Source organism: Dryobates pubescens, chromosome 8 (assembly GCF_014839835.1).
Source record: "Dryobates pubescens isolate bDryPub1 chromosome 8, bDryPub1.pri, whole genome shotgun sequence".
Taxonomy (NCBI): Eukaryota; Metazoa; Chordata; class Aves; order Piciformes; family Picidae; genus Dryobates; species Dryobates pubescens.
The window spans coordinates 24,614,663-24,637,077 of record NC_071619.1 but is presented as its reverse complement, the minus strand read 5'-3'; the positions used below and the strand labels follow the sequence as shown (position 1 = coordinate 24,637,077).

Here is a 22,415-nt window from a genome sequence, read left to right as displayed (position 1 = left end):
TGATGCCAATTCAGGGACACCAAGCACAAGACCACTCTTAGCCTAAGCATTATCTGTTCCCAACCACACTGAATTTCTTTGATTATGCTATTAGAAGAATCCAATTAGATGAGAGAAAAAGTCTAAGTTGTTTCTCTGATCTAGGTTGCAGCTAAACATAATTCTTGCAATACAGTCCTTTCACACAAACTGATTTGGGGCCAGCCTGAATCAAGGTCTGTTTAGAAGCAGTGGGAATGCATTACAACTGCGCTTAGCTTTTGTAAGCACAAAATGTTACTCTTATAGAGAACACTTTTTCCATCATCTTGATAATCCTATCAGCAGCCTACAGCCCTTTCTTCCTACCCTTTTTATCTTCCCAGATGTTTTCCTCTCAGGTCAAGAAACCACCAGGTGGTGGATTCTTTCCTCTTCCTAGCACAGTCTTGCTGTTTTAGATGATCCTGAAAAACAACAAACTACAAATGGCAAGAAAATCCTATGATAGCCTGGGTCTTCTCTTACATTTAAAAAATGAGCTCAGAATTCTTTTGCAGATCTTAAGAGAATTTATGCCCTTCATGATGTTCAGGGCAAAACCACCTCATCTTCTATAGCATGAGTGAAAAGTTTTATTTACTTTTTTCTCCAAAAACCCTTAAGAGCCACACACAAAGCTACAGAACATTAGAAAATAAATCAAGATGACAGCAGCTAAAAGCTATTTTACCCTCTCTTCTCAATTCAATTGAGATACAGTGAGCTCACATGCAACCTAAGAGGCTTTGTCAGTGAACACATGCTTCCCTTCACTGAAATAGCCATGTCATGGCTGAGGGGCAAACCCAAAAAAAATCTTTTGCTGGAGACAAGCAAGCACCAGACACAGGCAATTTGTAGCACCACCTTTTATTCCCTGGGCCTTCCCAAGTGCAGGTTAGATGGCACAGTACAGTGCTGTACTTCAATACAGGGAACCCCTAAACTCCCCCTAGGGTCAGCTGTCCACCCCTGGCCTCCTCCCTCCACTGGGGCTGTCACAGGACTCAATTACAGCATGACTCAGAATAGAAGAAAATTGTTAGAACCAAGCTCTTCACTTTGTACTACTGCACTCTTCATTTGGTGTAATGAAATTAAGCTCTTTGGGGGGGGGGGGGGGGGGGGGGAACCAACCCAAGCAACAACAAACAACCCACCACAAAACACAACAACCCACACCAAAAAACCCAAACAGCTTTATTACTCAAAAGGAGGTCCCACCTTACTGTGATAATGTAATTTCACTTAAAGCCCTCAGTATTCTTTGCAGGGCTATCTTACTGAGTGCAATAGTGCCTCATCACTACTCTACAACAAGTGTACTTGGAGAAGTTAAACCTTATCAGCATGTTTAAAAAGCAAGATGAAAATAAAGTGATCCCGTATTAACATCATGCCTGTGAACACAAAGCCTTCCTATAATGTCCATTCACCAGTGCAGGTAAGGGGTTGACCTGCTGGAAAGCAGCTCCAGAGAAGGACCTGGGCAATCCTGGTGGACATCAAGTTCAAGGGCACTGCAATGTGCCCTTGTAGCCAATGGTATTTGAGGTACATTAAGAAGAATGTGGCCAGCAGGTCAAGGAAGGTTCTTCTGCCCCTCCAGTCTGTCCTTGTGAGATCACGCTTCGAGTATTGTGTCCAGTTCTGAACTCCCCAGGTTCAACAAGGACAGGGAATGACTGGAGAGAGTCCAAGGAAGGGCCACTAGGGGTCTAGCAAGCTGAGACACCTGTAGCTCTTCAGCTTGGGAAAGAGAAGACAAAGGGGATCTTACCAATGCTTATCAGTATCTCAAGGGCAGGTGTCAAGAGGATGGGAGCAGACTCTTTCCTGTGATACCCCATGATAGGACAAAGGGGCAATGGGCACAAACATAGGAAAAATATCTTTACTTTGAGGGTGACAGAGCATGGGAAACCATTGCTCAGAGAGATTTTGAGATTGGAGACTTTCAAAACGTGCCAGGACATGTTCCTGTACAACTTGATCTAGACAAACTTGCTTTAGCAGAGAGGTTGAATTAGATGATATTCAGAGATTCCTTTGAACCCCTACCATTTTATGATTCCCTGTATTACAAGGGAAAGCAAAGCACAAAGAAAAGTGATTCTGCAGGCCAATTGTACTCAACTCAAAAGACATCAAAACTGAACTTCCTTTGATAAGTTACCCATCTGAAAAAAAACAAACTTCCAAAGAATGAAGATTTACAGATTTCTAATATGTGATTAAACTGTGAACCTGCCACTATTAAAGTAGTCATATTTGTCCTCTTGAGTTCAATACTTGAGCCCTACTTGAAAGGGGATACAAACTGAAGTAACCACCTACAAAAAAGTTTAAATATTCTGTAAACTACCAAGCCACCATATACTTTCAAGTGTATACAGTCACTGATATTACCTTTAGAGCTACAACTGGAAAGTCAAAATGCATCTTTAGCACGAGCGACAGAAGAATAAATGCAGCTCTCTACTTACACGCAAATTACCTGGCTTGTGAATAAACTGTTGTGACAGGTAAGTTATCATCATACTTCTAAGTAACAGGTTAAATGGGCAAAAGGCAGCCTGCACATCTATCTAAATACGTCACAGGCTACAGAATCACTGTGTCAGCAAAGTGATTCGTACATTACCTACAGGAGCATCTACCCTCCCACTCAATAATTACATAGCTTGTTCTACAACTAAAGCTGCTGAACTCTTATCAAAAGAGCTGTAGATACATGTGATCTAATTGGACTACCCAGTAGAAGCTTCAGACCATTTCCTGAGCAAGCTACCAAGATTACGAGTGTATAATCAGACCAATTCCTCCAGACAAGAGATCAGCTGAAGCACACAAGCTGCATTTCAAATTCTCAAATTTTCTTCATCTCTTCTTTAAAAATAATTTAGTAACACAGAAAAATCCTTGGATTTTAATAATTTAATTTCAAGAGAATATAATAAAAAAAATGTGAACTGTAAGGACTTTGTAGGGGGAAAAAAGGATATATGAAATTAATGCTTATGAAAAAGCAGAACAAATTCCTGATAGTCTTCTCAGTAAAGATAAATATATTTCCATTTTTCAAAGGTTGTTTACCCATCAAAACCAGTAATAGACCCCACTTCATGAGACACTCAGTAGAAAGAAAACAGAAGTCCTAATACATTTATAAACAAGCATTGGTCATTTTTTCATATAAACTCCATGCTATACAGAATGAACCAGGCTGGAAAAGACCTTTGAAGAGCATCCACTCAGCTACAAAGTGATTTCTCTAAAAATCACAACAGCCTGACAAGTATTACTTCTTACGTGACCACTGTCCACTTCAGGTACATGGAAGATGTACTACATAGAATAAAAAAAAAAAAATAATAAGTGGACCTGGTAGCCTTTGAGCACATACTCTTTGACACATGAGGTCATGAATCCTCAGTTGCTGGGGGGGAAAAAGAAGGGGAGGAAATCCCTATGATGAACATTTACACTATGGCAATACTGGGGCAAATTAACCCTTACTGGAAAAAAGCTTCTGCACAACCCAAAACATATTTTCTGCCCGGTCATCTATACAAGCATGAAAATCCCCTGCAGCTTAAACCTACAGTACCATGTTAAAGCTTTGCACTAGTAAACATGAGCTGTTGACAACAGTAAAACATTCTGGGTTTTTTTGACAACGATAACCAAACTTTGCAGTCTCAATATTATCTGGCCTTCTGACATTTTTATTAGGATAAAGGCAACAGGAAATTGATGAGTAATAAAATTTCCAATCTTTTCTCTTTGAGCAGTCATTTTCTTCCTTACGGGTCTTGCTTTCAACAGAATACAGGGTGAGAGTCCATCAAACCTAGATTTTTCTATGACTCTAAGTTAATTCAGAGTTTTGTCCATCATATATGCAGCTTTCAAGAAAAAGCTTATTTTCTACCTTAAATACTGTTAAATGAGCCAAAATGTGAAGAAATGCCAATGCAGTTTACCAAATGCAAAATCACAAGTCACTGTTGAAAAGTATGAACAAGATTCTGCAGCCTGCAATTTTTATTCAGATACTAAAGCTCCTTTATAAAACTGAAGTTAAATATGGATCTGGGTAATAATTCTGCAAATATTAAATCTGAGGTTGTAAAAATCTGACACGGCTTAAGGAATCACAGTGAACAAATAGAATCAAAATTGTCTGTTCTAGCATCTCTTCTGATTTCAGACAAGTCAGGATCAGAAGAACCAACTTTTACCCTTAAACTAGTTACTTCAATCACACAGCATACTTGCATTCTTACTATGTGATCCATTCATCTTTGAAAAAAATCTAAAGTTCTCTAAAAAGAAACTATTCATAGTAGGAAATATTTTAACTCTTAATCAGAATATTAATAAAAGCTGCTAGCACTGGGCAAGTCCATGTACCCATACCTCTTTGCAATTACCCACTTGCCTGTTTTTTGCACACTTTTCATTCACAATTCTAAACAAACACTATTGGACGCTAGTCCATAACCAAGTATTTCAAGACAGTATCAGCCAATTTTGATGCCCATGGGGTATGACATTCAAGATCTTGGCAGTGTTGCAATGCCAGCTGTTGACACACATCTCGGGGAGTTCCCTTCTTCTGCATAGTGTATTTACAGCAGTTACAGCTACACCACTCCAACTCAGACATCAAAGATGATCTGAGATATTAGAAGAGACTTCTCTTAACAGGGAAACAATTTAACCTAGCACTTAAGGGTATTTAAGAAAGGGTGCTTTAACCCTTATCCAAACACAACAGGAATTTAACAGCCTCCACCATTCAAAACACAGAGGCCTCGTCAGCAACATTTGACACTACACTGTTTTCTTTACACAAATACAGTTTAATGTGTTTCTTTCCTTTGGAGTCACTCAAAAGACAGGAAGAAGATGATGTTAAAAGTCATATGGATTTTGATTACTCACAATAATTACTTTATCATGGGGGAGAGGCTTCTTCAATTTCAAAACAAATCAGCTTCCCACTTTCAAGTATTTCAGCCTGTTCTCTTGAACAGAACGAATTCAATAAAACTGAGGTAGACTATTTTGGTCTCTAAATTTCATACTTACCCAGAAGACAATATTGTAGCTGAAGAGCAGGTATTTATACCAACAGCTGACTTCCGCATTAGAGTATCGGTAATAGTGCATCTTCTATAGCAGTGTGCCTGCACAGTAAAGAATGAGAAGAATTAGAAGTTTTAAAGAAGTTTTTCTACACCTCTTTGGGTGTTCTGTTGAGAACACCCAAAGTCAGCTCATAAAATTCTCCTCTCCCTAAGCTCCCTCTAAGTATTTGTTGCTTTATAATTTTATCTTCAAGAAAGCTTATGTGGCAACAGAGACAGACATCCAAAAAGGAAACTAGCTGTAGGAAGGTTTGCTTCAGCAAGTAGGCATTGGAGTGTCTTCTCATTCCTTCAAAACAATGTGGCTTAGCTACTTGGGTTTATGCAAAAGTCTAAACACACACCCTATGGATTGCACATCCTACAATCCAGCTAGCAAGGGAAGTCATTACCTGAAAAACCTCAATGTCTACAGACTGCTAAATAAATAAGTAGCTGTACTCGGTCTTTTCCATACTTTAATGTTTCTTTACCAAACCAATACCCAGCAACAAGTTACACTCAAACACAAAAGCCCTAATATTAAACAACTGATCTGTTCTGCAGAAGCTCTTGCTTCCTTACATACACTCGAGATATGGTTCAATTGCAACTGTTGCTCAAATATTTCAGAGCGCTACAGCTTTTCAGAGTATCACCACCCAACTTCTGCAGAAATGCTATGCATAAGGCGGGGGGGGTGGGTGGGGACCACAATACCAAAACAACCCACCCACAGAAGAGAAGACAAGCTGTTACACTAAGAGCCAGAGCTGGGAAGACAAAGTACTTGCATAGCCTTTGTGTTCCAGAAAGCTGACAACAAAGTGCTGCCTATGACAGACAAGAAGCAGTCCCACATTTCAACCCTCTACCCACTTGAGTCAAATGTTTTCCTTCCATAAACGTCAGTGAAAGGCTTGCAACAGGGAATCGAGCATAGAGAATTTTCAAACACCTTATAACTGGGGGGGTTGGGGACAAAGACTTCAAGGACTGTGCTGTCCTGGATAGTCATAGCAGGCATGTGCTAAAAAAACAAGCCAACAAAGTCTAAACTAAGCACCATGGAACACAGAATTGAAGATTTCAATCACATCCACAGCTATGAGAAAGGTAACTCTTTTTTTGTTTTATTTTTTAGGACAACAAACTGCACCTGGCTGTAAAAAACCCACCCACTGAAAGAAAAAAGCAAACACCTGTCAGCTTTGAATATTTCATTCAATAAACAGCTGGCTTCAGCTTTTCAGTGAAACACTGATTATTTTCCAGTACAATTATGGAGCACAGCCATCAGTGTCTTATTTGACGAGCTTGTTTTTTGAAATCTTAACATAAATATTTCATGTCTTAAACTAATTTTCCCTAAAGCTAAAATCACACACACTCACAGAGATCAAGGACATACAAGAGGCATTTCTAGTCCACAAAACTAAGGACAGAGTTCCCAAAACAGACTCTGTTTTTCCTCACGGAAGTTTCCCCATGCCAGGTTTGGCTTCCATCCGGAAGCAAATTGAGTATCTTTCTTGGTCCAGATACATGTCTCATCCCTCTTTAAGCCCAGCCAGAAAGTCTCTCCACTAGACAGTCAAATAGAATTCTATTCTATATAGAAGTAGTTCTCAGAAATACAGAGACCATGCAGAAAAATCTAAGGAAAGTACATTTTGGTAGAATACTCCAGCAAGAAACAACTGGGATATCATGTGACTTAGAGAAGATGATTGCAAGCCTTGGAGAGATTAATTTCTGCTTTTGTTCAAGCTAAGATGGCCTGAACACGTGTAAGAGGAATTTCCACAGTTTTAATCAAATATTGAAAACAAGATTTTTTTTTTCCCCCCTTCTAAAATATCACCTTATAACCAGGTTCTAATGCTCACAGTACATTTATAGGAAAAAGCACTTTAAGATAATGTATGTTAGTACAGACAGTCACTAGTGGTGTGCCCCAAGGATCAGTGCTGGGCCCCATGCTCTTTAACGTCTTTATTGATGATCTGGATGAGGGCATTGAGTCCATCATCAGTAAATTTGCAGATGATACCAAGGTAGGGGCAGGTGCTGATCTGCTGGAGGGTAGAGTCTTTGCAGAGGGACCTCGACAGGCTGGACAGATGGGCAGAGTCCAGCGGTATGAGATTTAACATATCCAAGTGCCGGGTTCTGCACATTGGCCACAGCAACCCCATGCAGAGCTACAGGCTGGGGTCAGAGTGGCTGGAGAGCAGCCAGGCAGAGAAAGACCTGGGGGTACTGGCCTATGGTAGGCTGAACATGAGCCTGCAGTGTGCCCAGGCAGCCAAGAGGGCCAACGGCATCCTGGCCTGTATCAGGAACAGTGTGGCCAGCAGGTGCAGGAAGGTCATTGTGCTGCCCCTGTACACCCCTTGTGGTTCTCTGTAAAGCTTTCATTGTGGTTTGGTTTGTTTTTTTTTCCCCCCCATTTAAACTTTCCACCACTTTTTTTGCAATCCGTTTGTCTGAGTCGTTATTTTTGCCCGTGGTGGGAGAATTGGTCTCCCAAACCACGACACTGTTCAAGTCTCAACTTCAGTAAAACGATTCACAGAAATAAGAGCAACAAAATTACTTACTGATTAACACCATTTCCCACCTACTTCCTCATTCTGACCACAGATTGTAAAACATTTCCCTCCACTTCCTCATAAAACTGGCAAGATGCCTTGGTCAGTATCTATCACAATATTTTCTTCCTTTTTTAAAATTTTATTTTATTTAAGATGTTGGGGGTGGGGCTTAATGTTCTGAAGTGACAGAGGCCCGAGTACTACCAGTACTCAGTCCTTGTTACAAGAAGCTGCCCTGTAAGAGCACATGCTTCTCCAGGCAGACGTTACCTTCAGAAACATATGCTGTATTATGAGCTGATTTCACTTATTCTCTTCCTTTATCCTCATCAGCAGGCTTTTGGTGGCTCTTGACAGACCACTGAACACCACATGGAGCAATATAGTCACTGCTGGTGTGGGAGTCAGGTTCTGACATAACAAATTTAATGTGTAGGTGTGGCTGATTTCCCCCCCTAATCCTACATATAAACAGGATAAGCAAACCACTCGAGATCACACAGCCACTTTTCCCATGTTTATACTAAACCCAGTCATGTTTCCTAAGGTACAAGGCATCTGTTACTGGTCTAGAATCTGCTACATCAGTATTTCATTTAATTTACATTACAGGCTACATAACTATTATTAGGCAACACTGCAAAACAGTTGGAAGATTTAAGTAATATGTGGGCAGCACAGACAAGTAACTTTCTCTACTGTGACAAAGTCACATTGTGTCAGCTGACAGTTATCACCCACTCCTAACAAGAATGTCTAAAAAATACAGAGCACTGCTGTTTTGGTAGAATAATTTAATTTTGTCTTGGTGTTTATAGCTACACTAGAGGAAAAAAAAAAAAAAGTAGTAATTCATCAAGGCCCTACTGACATTTCCAAAGCATTTCTACACCCACAGATTCCACCCTTACCTTCAGAATGCTTCAGGAGTGATATTCGGAGTCTACAGATTTTAACTCTCATAAAACAGAGGCTGTGATATATTAAACAGCCTAATTAGAGTACGTAGGAAAATCCTCACAGATACTAAATTTAGAACAACAGTAACACTAACACACTTCTCTAGACCTAGGTCCACAAATTCTTTTGACATGCAGGGGGCATTAACTTTACAAGTCACAAGCACTGCCACCATACGTGGTCCTGACTCCCCTCCCCTGCCCATTTCTAAAATTCACAACCATTAATCATATTAATCAGTGAAGCAAACAATAATACAGCAATTCATGTAGCAAATCCTCAGATCAATCCTGTGATCGTGTACCAAATGCCAAGAAAACAGTTTTAAGCCTCCCAATCTACCTCCCCAGAGCTCATACAGATGCCAGTGCGTACAGTTAGGAAGTGGGAGGAGAACAAAGATGGGAGCGCTAGCTTCTCAGAGTGCTCAAGGAAATGCAGCACCCCTCCAACACCAGTCTACACCAGCATTACAGGCTACTTGATGCTAACAGTGAACTAAATGAAGCTGGGAGGACAGAGGCAGAACTGATGCAAGAGAAAACAATGGAAAAAAAATTATTTTCTAAGTGTTTGGCTGCTCTCACCATGACTCATCAACACACTGCATCGAGTCTACATGAAACTGGTGAAGCAAACCAACAAACTCAAAATACAAAAAGCACTGACAAGCAAGATGAATTTTTTAAAATACAGTAAGAGATGCACTTTGCCATTTGTTTGGGTAAGGCTACTTCATTCCATTACTCCATCAAAACCACATCTGTATCAAAAAGCATCATCAGTTTGTTCATTCAAGATGCCGTGCCACTAAAAGTAATTGTCATATTCTTTGGAAGTGCTCAGTCAATAGGATTTGGGTTTTCTTGTGAAGTTGAAACAAAGACTTATCTCTAACCAGGCATAGCTCAGAGATTTTTGCAAGACCTTCTGAAAATGAAGCAGCTAAGAGGTGCCTACCGACTGCTCTTTACACATCAAAGCAGCTGACCACCAAGGGATTCTTAACGCTCAGTACAATACCCAATAACTGGGCATCAAATCTTCATGTTTGAGGACTGAGCGGGTACAACACAAAGGGAAGAAAAACTGACAAGTTCTGGAGTTCTTGTGGGCTAATCTGTTCCTGGAAACATATAGTAGCCCTGCCAATGACTCAGGAACTAAAAGCATGAGTGTTTTTTTTTTTTGTTGTTCCAAGGAACTCCAACTGAGGCCTCACAAAGAAAATACAAGCTTAAGGAATAGAAGTATAGTGTATTTGCTTCTGCTGCAGTCCAGAAAAGGAGAAAAATATTTGTTCACTCTTGGTGGAAACCAGGATTGTTCAAGCAAGAGACTTTTTTAACCTGAAAGATTCCTGTTGCAAGACAAATATTGTTCATAGGTTATCTGTTTTACCACAAAAATAATGACAGATAACAGACCTCTGAACTCGATGGAAAACATGAGCAGATAGACTTAAGGGATCATCTTCTGAAGCTTTTACTTCTATAGTGTGCTATAGACTAAAGTCCTCAAAATATTAAAAAAAATATTTCAAGCACGAGTTGCTCCAATAAAAACCTCTATGAAACAATCCCTCATGGCAGAGGGAATGGGAAGAGCTTTAGATTCTGTGTCCAGGCTTTGCTCACTGTAGCACAAATTGCAACTAAGGAAAACTTTTAAGGAACATAAATTAGCGTTCCTAAAACAAGGAAGCAAAGATTCAGAAGAGCTCTACTCCAGTTCTTTAGACAACTAACACTGAAATTAAGCATGTGCTTTTGGCAAAGCCACTGCTTTTACATGGATAGGTTGCAGCTGAAACACCATGTAAAAGCACTCTGAACTCACACTAACATTCAGAATACAGACATCTTAAATTCTGATAAACAATCTACTTGGACATCAAGCAGCAGCCTCTTTTAATCTCTTCTGAACTGCCCACTTGACCAGCATCACCAATAATTTGGTATAAGAGCTCCACACTGCACATCTGTAATTCAAAAGCCTATTCAAACTATCATTCATGGAACATTTTCAGCTTCACTTCACTTCTTAAACTAAGAGAAATACACTAAAGGAAGACTGGAAAAATGAGATCAGAATTACAGATCACTCAAACAGTCAGTGACAGAGCACAATACCAGTTGTAACAATTCTTCAGGTTGCCATTCTTCACACAGAACCTACAAAAAAGATATAGTTGGCTTGCCTTGCTTTCTAAAGTTAGTCTTTTTTTTCCTCCTTAGCTATAAAAGCTACTAACAATATATATTTATAACAAAGAGCCACAAAACAAAAGCAGCTCAAAAAAAGTCTAGATTTTTATTTACACAGAATGAAAACCAATGACACTGTAGAACTATTGACTATGTAAATACAAACCATAAATACTTTTTAGTTATTTACACTGAGAAGATACACAACTGGAGTCAGTTATTCACTAAACTTTACCAGGTTTATGCTAACATTACCTCACTGACCTCAGGTTCATTGAGGTAATAAGCGAACTGATAAAGAGGCTTGCCACTCTCCAAGGTACCTCAGCACTTAACAAAGGCACCAACTAAAAGGCATCTCTTACCTAGTTTGGAAGAAAACCCAAATCTTTCATGTGTATGAAAATTTAACACCCAAATTTCACCCAAACAGGGGCTTGCTTGTGTTGTAACTTATTGTATGCAAAACAAGCTATATTTTCCTTTTACTTTGCAGGAAGGTATTGTGAAACTTGTGGAAGTGCGTCAGTCATTCTGAGCAGTTTATTCACTCCGGGCAGCAAAGCCTGTTAGAACAAGTAGTCAGAATAATCTTAGCTATCAAAACTCCCTAGCTGCTTTCCACTACCACTCAGGAGAGCAGATACATACCCAACCCCCTATATCAGTAGCAAGGCATAATCTCAAATTAAAGCTAGTGTCCCCTCCAGCAGAATGCTTTGGAACTCTTACAAAGTACATATTATATTTGAAGAGTCAGAACTTCCAATTTGGGGAATAATTGTATTTCCATTCAGTAATCCAACAATAAAAGAACCTATTCCATACACACTGTCTGCTCCCTCCCATACCTCCACACAGAACAAAATGGTTCCTCTATTTGCTATACCACTTATATATCAGAGTCACAGCTTAACAGCAGCAAAGACAGGAAGCCACCAACTGTCTTTCCCAAACAAATCCACTCTTTCTTCAGAGAACATCCTCAACTTTTACATATATTGTGTTTTCTCCTCCATTTTCAGGAACAACACTTGTTCAAGTCTCTAGTTACATTTCAGCCAAGAACAATATCCCTCCATAAGAGAGGAAAAACAGGAAAGTGATTATAGTAATATATACTGAAGAAATGAGAAGCATATAATTTGGTTTGAGTTTTGTTGAGCCTTTTTTCCCCCCCTTTAAAATATTCCTTGCAGCCCATCCACAACATATTTCTTAGCCTTTATATTGAATTTTGAATGCTATATACATACACATTGTTAAAATATAGAACTATTTTATTTTACATAATTTAAAATCAGATCAAGTTATCTATAAGTTAGGAAAAGAATTCCATCACTGAGCATCTGTAATGAGCACACTAAGAAATGAATGCATGTATCTGTACAATACTAGTTACATTCACCACTTGTCTGGTTAAACAGTGCTGTCTTCATCTCAGGGAGATATGATGTGGAACTGAAAACAAAACCTCTTCCTTTTCCTCTCCTCCCACTCCAAGAGGCAGGACCATGCTTTCTAAAACTAAATGAACACTCATTCCAAATGAAGCATCTTCTCAGCACCAGGGCATGTTACTTATTGGAGGATGAGGTGTTAATGCACATTGGGTTTGGGAATGATGCTTCCCAAGTTTTCTTTCTTTTGCTCCCCTCCACCTTGTACACCAATTGCTTTCACAGCACACCTAGGAGAACCTTGTTCTACAAGCTGAGCAGACAATCAGCAGCTCACAGGCCACAAGAGAAAACAGCTCTTTGTGGCCCTGTAGATAGCTCAACAATTGGGTAATTATTTCCCCTAAGAACTGACTTTCTCATAAAGAAACACACTTGTGCAGCTTTCAAAAAGGAACTATCAGGTAACATAACATAAGAGATGTGACAAAATAGTATTCATCAAACACCTCACAATGCTAACCACTGCCAGCTCTTCAGACTATCAGGCCGAAGACAGAAATAAGCTAACACTTCCGAAGATGTAGCAGTTACATTCACAGAGCATCTTGTGCATGCTACCACAATACACAGAAAAAGCATTAAAATGACAAAGAACAAAGCTACTCCAAGTCAAGTCCATGATTGAACAGCTCTAGTCCTCCCCTCAAGAGCAAGTGCTCAGGCAGGTCATGAGAAAACCTCCACTGCCAATTGTCTCATTGGAAGATACTGCGTACCCCCAGGGGGAAAAGGGAAAACAGGCTTTCTACCTCTCAGGATTATGCCAAGAACAACATGGTTCCAGTAAGAGCTGAGAGTAGCAAAGGCCACAAAGTGACACTATCAGAGTTCCTCCCAACACAGGCACCAGTCTCTGCAATAGCTAGGACCAAATGGAGCAGCAGAACTAGAAAGCGCATAAGTTAGATATAAACATTTCTTAATATGTGCTTTTTTATTGAAAGAAAACCCAAATACCTCCAGGCACAAAAACCAGTGAGAACACAGGAAACTGCCATCTTAACAGGCAGACAGCACTGGTTGCACAAGCAGCCCAGCTCAGAAAAAAACAAACTCAGAGCTGAGCAAACCTCCTCATTTGTCCTATCTGGCCAGGGTCTTCCAGTTCCACTCCTGCTTTACAGAAGCAGGCCACTGCTATGACCACTTTGTCAAAATACCCTTTGCAATCTCAGTGCACTATAGACTTTGCAAAGGAAGCCACCTTGCTGTCTTCTGAGAGACACCTCATTAATTGCCAATTCATTAGTTTCAAGTCAGACAACTTTTCGGATAGGCCTTCTTCCTCCATGGGCTGACATATAGGCAAGCTGAAGCAACACTCAGGGCAGGGTAGAAAGCTTTGCCATTTTGCACCCTCTTGTATATAGCTATACCACTGGATCCATATACCACACAATATTAAGCACTTCCCTGAGCACCATTTAATAGGAGATTGTTGAAAGAAACTTGCATCAAGAGCATCAGCTCCTTATCTCAACAGTCAGAAGTCTGCCATCATATAGAGACCAAAGTCTAACATCTCAGGTGTCTTCTTTCACATCCAACTTACTTGAGACCATTCCCTTTGTTTTCTATTCAGGGGTTTCTACATGCCACTGTATATTTCAGCACTGATTTTATATCCCAAAGCAAGAGTAGACAGCTCTTGCCAAGCAGACAATTTTTTTTTTTTTAATATTAAAATTTACAGCATTGAGCTTCCTCTGAATACTGTGCTTCATTCAGTTTCCTGTAGCTGTAACTGCAGCATCTCAAAGCTGTCTGGTTACCTTCAAGCTTATCAATTATTTAGAGAAAACACCTTTCCATAGAGACTCCTGTATTGATTATTTAGTCTTTGAGCAGATGACAAAAATCTCTAAAAGAGAAAATAGTTTCCAGAAAGGGCCACTGAGCCACAGGAACAAATGTAGGTTTGTACACTAGCAACCTGCCTGAAACAGAATGAAAAACCCAAAATAAAACAACCCGCAAAAGACAAAAGCTCCTGTTCACACAGGCTCAGCAAGTATCTGAGACTATCAGTGTCAAAGCAGCTGCTTCAACTACATCATGGGGCTTCAGTAAATGTCTTTAGAAGAATACCTTTATCAATTTGTTATAAATGCCAGCTCTCCTGACTAGGAGTGTAAAACAAAGAAGCCCCTTTGTAATACCAGGACAACATTCAACTGCTCTTATTGCAAAGATCAAGAAGCAAAAACATGCGTTTCTTATACCCTTGCCTTTCACACTCAGGTTCAGATTAAGGATGACGATAACCCTCAGATTTTCAGAGCTCTATAGACAGCACACAGGAACAGCTCTCAGAAGAAACCCATGTAAGCAGACACTCTAGATAAGAACAGAAATTAATTCACTTCTTGTCATGGTTCAGACCCAGACGGCAGCCAAGCCCCACACAACTGCTCACACAACTGCCCCCTGCCTGCACCACCTCCCCAGTGGGAGGGGAAGGAAAATCAGGAGAAAAAGGCCAAAAGGCCCACAGGAAGAGGTTAATAGACTAGCAAAAGACAGAAAAAAACTTCAGGAGTAACAATAATACTAATGAGATGGTACATAAAGTGTGTGATAGGAAACACAGCACTGACCACAATGGCCCATCTACCTGATCCTGTCCCGCCATGCTACAGCCACTTGCTCAAAACACCTGCACTTGCCTGGCTAGTCCTTCCTTTTACAGACTGGGCACGAGGTCAGTATTGCATTGAACGCCCCAGTGGCTGGTCCAACTGGTTGTCTTGGTTGCGGTCTCTCCCAGCTTCTTGTGAAAAAGTAAGAAAATATTAGCCCAATCCTAGCCAAATCCCAGACATCCACAAATATTATGTATGAACTTTACTACAAAGAAAGATAAAACACTGTTGCTTTGCTCTTAAAAAGGAAGAAAGAAAACACTGAAGGAAAACATGTCTTGGTGCCCCCTTCTAAACAGGCTGAGGCACATTTTGAACCAGAACATAAAATAAACTTAACTTTTAAATTCTGCTAGGAGCCCTGGGTTTTGAGATAGTTCCTCTTGCGGTCAAAATATTTTATTTTCATTTGCTTAAACTTCTCTGCATAAGTGATAAAAGAATTCAACATGAAGAGCAAAGCAGAATAATACTTGTTTCTCAAAGGGCTATAATTCCAAGGCTTAGGGCAAATTGGTAAAAAGGTCAACAAAATCCAGCCATTCAGGTCAGTGGTTTCAACTACAAGCACTGCAATCCCTTATTCTGTCAATATTTGAGGATCACCATTTTCTGAAGGTCCAATCCTTCGCTGTAATCCTCATCTGTGACATCGAAAGTAGAATAATTTGCCCAGTAATTTCTCAGCTTACTGACCATACTAGAAACAAGTTTTGTTTTGTCATCCAGAATAAGGAGAAGCTGGTTTACAAAGCAAAAAAATTCAAACACAAGACCTTCAATTATATTTAATTAAATTGTGGCTGTTTTCAAAATTAAATACACTGAATCTAGACACTTCAGATTTTTCTCTTTTTTGATTGTTAGGTTAAAATCACATACCTCAGTTTTTTTTCCTGGGGACACAAATCATTAAGTTTTAAAACTCACATATATCTAACCTTGATGTGCTTTGCTCTGACCATCTCTGACATTACTCTTAACTTTTTCTTTAACAGGTATTTTTGGCTGAGCATGACAAAGAGTCAAGAAAAAGAATCCTGGTTCCTGCCCAGGCTGCAGCAGTACTATTACGCAAGTCACCAACACTACAGCTCTAGAAGAGCCATAGATTTTTACATTTACTCTGAAGAAAATTGAGGGTTTGATTTACTCCATCTGAGGTACTTTAGCATTAAAAAACCCACAGTATGTCCATGGATTTTGTGAATTGTACCCTTGAAAACACATCACAGATGCCAAAATACAAGTCATATCTATAAGAACAGTTTTGACAATAGCTCTGTGAACTCTGTTTCTCCCCACACACCTCAATGAGATTTCCATTACAACACAGTGAAATTAGAACAGGAGCTTAATTTACCCACATTCAGTGGTGCTCAAACTCTGCCATACCTAACACACAAAGAGAGACTTGATATAAGACTATGAAAATTAATTGCAGGAGTTTGTCAGCAGAAAAATCCCCATCCCCTCTCCCTTCTCTCCCCAAACATCCATTTACAGGTAGCCACACACCAAAGCCTCATGAACTAAATATAACTACCCTCTAAGAAAATCAGAGGTCAACCTGAAGACACAACAATCTAAGAGATCAAAAAAGTATATTCCTTTGAACTTATAGCTCAAAACTGCTTCATCCAGATTATCTAAACATTTGCATCCACATGCAGCCAAAGTCATAACACATCATCTTCCTACATCTAGATCTAAAAGCAAATACTTATATCAAAAGACCAAAAGAAAGTGGCCCCATTAGATAACATTTTAGGGCTCAAAGAGGTTTTTTTATGATCCTTTCATTACAAGGCCTAAAGCTAGCAGAAGGTAGCCAGAACATGTTCCATTTCAGTCCTGTCAGGTATGTTACCTATATAAAGGCTCTTACAGACACTGATCCTAAGAAAACATTCATTCTTCCTTTTCTGCCACCCTCCACAAGGGGGCAGGGAGCAGAGGAAAGAGGCTTTTAGGGGAAAAACAGAGTAAGATTAAGCATTCTACAATGCACATCTGGCAAAGCCAAAGACAAGAGTAACACTCAAATTAAGACTCAAGTAAGGTTTTCCTACTTGGGGACTGTAAATAACTCTTCAACACAAATCAAGCTAACTGGATCAGTTTACACTAAATAATAAAAATAATGAAAGTTGCTCCTCTTCTCTGTGCACACTGCAATGTATTTTTATTTTTTCAGTTCTAGATCTCACCTTTATCAAGTTCGTTTATATGCAAAATCAACAAAAATAAAGCAGAATGACAACCCTGTAGCTTACTTGCATGTTGTTTTTCCAAACTTGTGGGAAGCTATTTATAAAAACTGCTTTTTTAGTAACACTGTAATTTTGAACATAAGAATCTGAAGGACAGGCAACGTTAATCCTTCTCCACCTCGCAAGAACAGAACTAAAAGGATGTACATCACACTCAGAAGCCCAAAAACACAACAAAACCCCCAAAAACTTCCCTTATAGCTAATTTTAACTTCACAACAATGACTAGACTTCAATTCCCGCCCAATTCCCCCCTCCTCCACGACAGTTCCCCTGTCAAGCAGGCAGCATCTCAACCATCCACCCACAAGTATGTCAAGTTTTACATATTCAAGCAAAAAGTCATAAGAGCATGCGAGTATTGATTCCTAACTTGCTGGCAGAAAGAGACAGAAAGGAGATCACCCCACTAGGCACTTATGAACAAGTTATGCCCTGTACTTTTTTTCTCTAGGAGTTGGTTTCCTTCTATTTTATCCAGAGCTCTAGGTCACAAGCTTTATGCCCTTATTGAAAAACAAAACAAAACAAAAGGCAGTGCCAGAAAACTCTTATCCTGTCAGTAATCTTAAAATATCCTTCCCTCCACTACTGCCTTTGAAGACTTACTAAGGAAAGGAAAAACCAACACAACAGTTAACTTATCTTGTTTTTACAACTTTATTTTTATTCAGAAAGACTCCAAATAAAACCACCAAGTCTGCACTGAATATGTGAGATTAAGTCAAATGTATGTTTAACAGCCTTATGCAAATACTCTGTGTAAAAATAGCCATTTTTTGTACACAAAAGACACCGGTATCGGAGCTAGGCAAGTGTAACACCACGGGTCCAACGTAGTAACAAGAGTTTCACAGTTTAGCTTAAAGTCTCTCCCTGGAAATGCAAAAAGACAAACTCTTTCAAAAGTCTACAAAGGCAAATCCTCACTGTCCCCATATCCTCCGTGCATAATGCATTTTACTTGAACTCAGGGGAGCCTGCGTTCAGCAGCTTCCCGGCAGCGCTCTGTAGCGGTCATACAGCAGAAATGAAACACTCACCTGAAACTACAGCGGCAACCAGGAAGAAAGTAAATGACCAAACAGGAACCAGAGATGTGTTAATCCAAACGCCCACCCTTAGGACCCCGCTGGAGTCGAACAGGCCCAGCCATTAAGCACGGCCCGTTTCAGCGAGAGGTCCCTCGCTAACGCAGCTTATAAGTAATTAAAGTTCTTTGTAAGAAAAAAGAAGTCACAGGCCTCGTTCCTCGCACGCCTAGAGCAGTGGCTCCTGCTGCCTGGACAGAGAGCTGGGGCTGGCAGCAGCCGGTGCAACGGCAGAGTAAGGAGCAGGCAAACGCCGCCCTGCAAGCTGCAGCACCCCGAAAGGCTTTTGTATTATTTCGATAAAATAAACATTTTACCCCTTGTGGCACCTCACTCACGAAACAACTTCGCCTGCACTCCCAAAGGAAGCCTCGCCCGACCTCTCCGGCTTCCTTTAATGGACAAGGACAAAGGCAGGAGCTCGCCACAGCCTCGCGTTCTCGGAGAATTTGGCAAGTCCGAGAGCTGCCCTGACGGAGGGCAAGCCGGGCAGCCCTTGCTCCCCACACGGTGCAACGGTTGCCAGCTCCCAGGGCATACTGTATGGAAGAATCGAACTCTAGCTCTGACAGAAAGCGAAATACTGGTGTTCGTAAGACGGATTAGGAAGAAAGCGACATTCCGTACAGCGGGAACGCAGCACAACTCCCTGAAAAGACGACTGAAGGGGATGCCCGGCCCAGGACTCACCAGGGGCAGCAGCCTGCTCGCTAAGTTTCGCCAAGTTGGGTGGAGGGCGAGGCGGCAAGCAGCGTAACCGGTGGTCCCTCCACTGCCTCGGCTAGTCCATGGACACAGCAGGGCAGGGCAAGGCAGGGCACGGCGGACGCTCCCAGACCTTCCCCACGTCAGCGCGGCCGGACGCCAGCACCAGGGGTGCCTCTTCGCCGTGGCGAGCCGCTGTGCCGAACCACCCCGCCTTGCCGCCGTGCTCCCGCCAGGGCCCAGGCAGCACGGAAATGCACGCCCGTCCCTCCGGCCACGCCCTCTCCCCGCACGCAGCCGTGCTCCACACAAAGGGGACGCGCAGGAGGCCCAGCTCTCCCGCCAGACCTCCGAGCTCCCATGGGGCTCTGGGCGGTTTCGCCTGCTGTGTGCTCTACAGGTCGACAGGAGAGGTCCGGCCCCCCACGAGGACGCTCAAGGCCAGGTAGTGGCTACGAGCGCTAGCAGCCCCTGCGCGAGCAGCGGAAATGGCCGTCCCTCGCGCTCCCCTCGCCCCTTCCCCGCGATCCCCCCTCTGCAGCCTCCTTCGGCGGCTCAGGCGGGGGAAGCCGGTATTTTACTTCAGACTATTTTTCAGGTTGAGACGCCCCCCCCCCGTCTCCGCTGCGGAAGAGGCTCAGCAAAGCCAGCGTGCCCCGCCCCCGGGCTGGGCCCTGCAGCTGGCCCTTCCTCCCAGATCTGGGGCTGGCGGAGCGAGAGGCAGTGTGCCAGCGAGAGCACTTTTAGGGCAATGTTGAAGGCACAATTAAGCTTTAACTGGAAAGCCTGAAAGTGGGGGGGGGGAAAAAAAAAAAAAAAAAAAAAAAAAAGACCCTAAAGAATGTTTTAAGTCTTTACGTGTCCTATGGTCCTGAAATCTCTCTTCTGAGGTGCTGGGAAGATAGGGGGGCAAAAAGGAGAGGCTAAGCCGGGAGTTTTAAACCCATGCGGTGAGCAAGTGATAGCTGACAGGAGAGGTAATCACCTTCTGACGGTAGGGAAGTGCCCTCCCCTTCCAGTGTGTGCCTTCGCTTCCAAGCTTCATGCGCTGCTCCTGTTCCCATCTTTTCCATACCTTACGATCTCTCTTGACACAAGGAAACATTTCTGTCACCTTCATTCTCTTCCTCTTATATAGAGCAAAATTATTTTCTGCGTGCCTCACTATCAAAATACATGCGTGCAGGCAGGCAAGGCTAAGGAAGGGTGTTGGAACACCACAGGCTATAGTATAGGCTTTCACCTGCTCTGGGGCTTGGATTTTGGAGGCTCCCTCATTCCCTCTAGATCAGGAACAAGCACTACTCACAAAGAAAGCAGCAATCATGCCCAGTGCTTGGCTAAAGGGTGAAAGGAACCATTGAGCAATTATATGGAGTGAGCTTAGTGCTTCCATTGCGTGATATTTCTCCACTAGGTCAAGGCCAACAACTAAAATCATGCAAGAATTAATACGACATAACTGCACAGTTCCCAACGTATACACCCATTTGAAGTCAGAGAAAGTGGATAGACACAAATGTGTCACACACCCATGCGTTATCAGGATTTCTCCTCATCCCCTGCATGTGATTATTCAAATAATAATTAAAAAATGTGTTACTTTGTTCTTGGCTGTGGGGTATTTTTTCCTCAAGCTTGCTTGAAGCTTCTAGAAGGTCAAGTAAAATTGAATTTACTGGTAAATCTAAAAGAGAAAGAATTTCCTGAATTTTAGGGAAGATGTGAGGAAGAGGATATATAACAGCCATTGGATTATTAGGTGATCAAAAGAACTAGAAGAGTTCCTTTCTCCTTCTCAGAAGTACTTAAGAGTACTTAAGTCATCTTACAGAGTACTGAGACACATCTCTAGATGGATGGTACAATATTAACAGCTAGAATTCAGCAGGGGAAATGGGAAACTTCATGGAAATTTGGCAGCTTTATGACATAAGGACTGTGGAATTAGGAAGTGCATCCATCAATAAAATAAGAGTCTCTTGCAGTTTAGAAGTCTTGTAAAATGTTAGTGTTACCATTTCACAGGATAGTGAACTAACAAACTTGTGCAGGCAAACATTCATGTATGTTTGTCAGTGCTGTTTCCTCTGACCACTACAAAACATTTCCTGAAATTAGTGATCCATTATGAGGAGCAGCCAGTGGAAAATGACATGACCAGAGCTATTCACCAATTTCTATTGATGCAGGGAGATTTCTGGAAATCAGAGTTGAAGTTATCATGTGGTTTTGATAATTCTGAGGTTAAAAGAAAGAGTCACGTGTGTGGAAGAAAGCCCACAGAAGCTACGGAGAGCCTTTAAACAATTTCAACTACAAAGTTATCACTAGCAGGACCTAAAAGAGAAAGCAGAAATATTTTAAGAAAAACCTTCAGACTGTATTAGAGATCAGTTAGATTAGACTGACTCAGTGATGTAACTAACATCTTGTCCTCACAGTATTTTCTCTAGCTCCCCAGCTCACTCTGCTGTTGCCAAATGGGAACTGCACCTGTCTACTCGGGCTCTACTGTGCCAGCCTGACAGAAGTCTGTGGGATAAAGGAAGCCACCCACACATACTGGCAGTATCTAAAATTAATATTACTAAAACGTAAAAGATTAGCAAGGATTACAGCAAGTCTGTTAATAATTTATTCCCTCCACACTCATTTATTAATATCTATATATCACAGAATGTGTCATTCTGTACAGTATATCCTTATTAAAAAAAAAAAACACCACCACACCAGTTCACAGAAGTAAAAATATCGCAGTAGTATATGTCTTTTCTTCTAGTATATGTCTTTTCTTCTAGCCTAATCGGAGTCTACAGTAGTCTCTCCCTGGCATCTTTGTTATGCAAATCTTTTACTGCAGAAAGAATCCTCGGGATTACCACTGACCTTCATGCTGGCTGAGGTAGCAGTGACATCCAGCGGCTCACAAGGTAAAAAAAAAATCTGCTCATTTTCTTTTTACTACAGTTCATCAACAGGAACACGTCAAAAAAATGGCAGGAATCCCTTGGCATCCCATTCTGTTTGCCATTTGTAAATGGCACCGACTGCAGTAGGCTTGAGAGACATGGGAATGGCTAAGCCAAATGGGGGGAAAAAATTGCAGATCAGGAAATAAACAGAAAACACGCTGTGAAGCAGACCATCTTTCAAATAGCTTTAAAAGGACACCACAGATAGGACATGTAGTCACTATTTTTTTAATGTTCCAGATGAAAAGCACTTTCCTGTATTACGCTTACCCTACTGACTTCACAGCATTTCCCCCTCTTTAAATTTTATTAACTCTGGTTTTGTACTGTAAAAAAAAGGATTAAT

General features: G+C 41.2%; 1 protein-coding gene across 1 annotated transcript in view; it reads right to left on the bottom strand.

Moving 5' to 3' along the window:
* TSPAN14 (tetraspanin 14) overlaps positions 1 to 19,275 on the bottom strand; it is a 37,197-nt gene extending 17,922 nt beyond the window's left edge. Inside the window, exons 1-2 of the mRNA XM_054163479.1 lie at positions 19,080 to 19,275; positions 5,119 to 5,216 (exon numbers count right to left, since the gene is read on the bottom strand). Coding sequence (XP_054019454.1) covers positions 5,119 to 5,199 — 81 coding nt within the window. The 5' untranslated portion in view covers positions 5,200 to 5,216; positions 19,080 to 19,275. The remainder of the gene's footprint in view (positions 1 to 5,118; positions 5,217 to 19,079) is intronic.
* Positions 19,276 to 22,415: the final 3,140 nt, after the last annotated feature.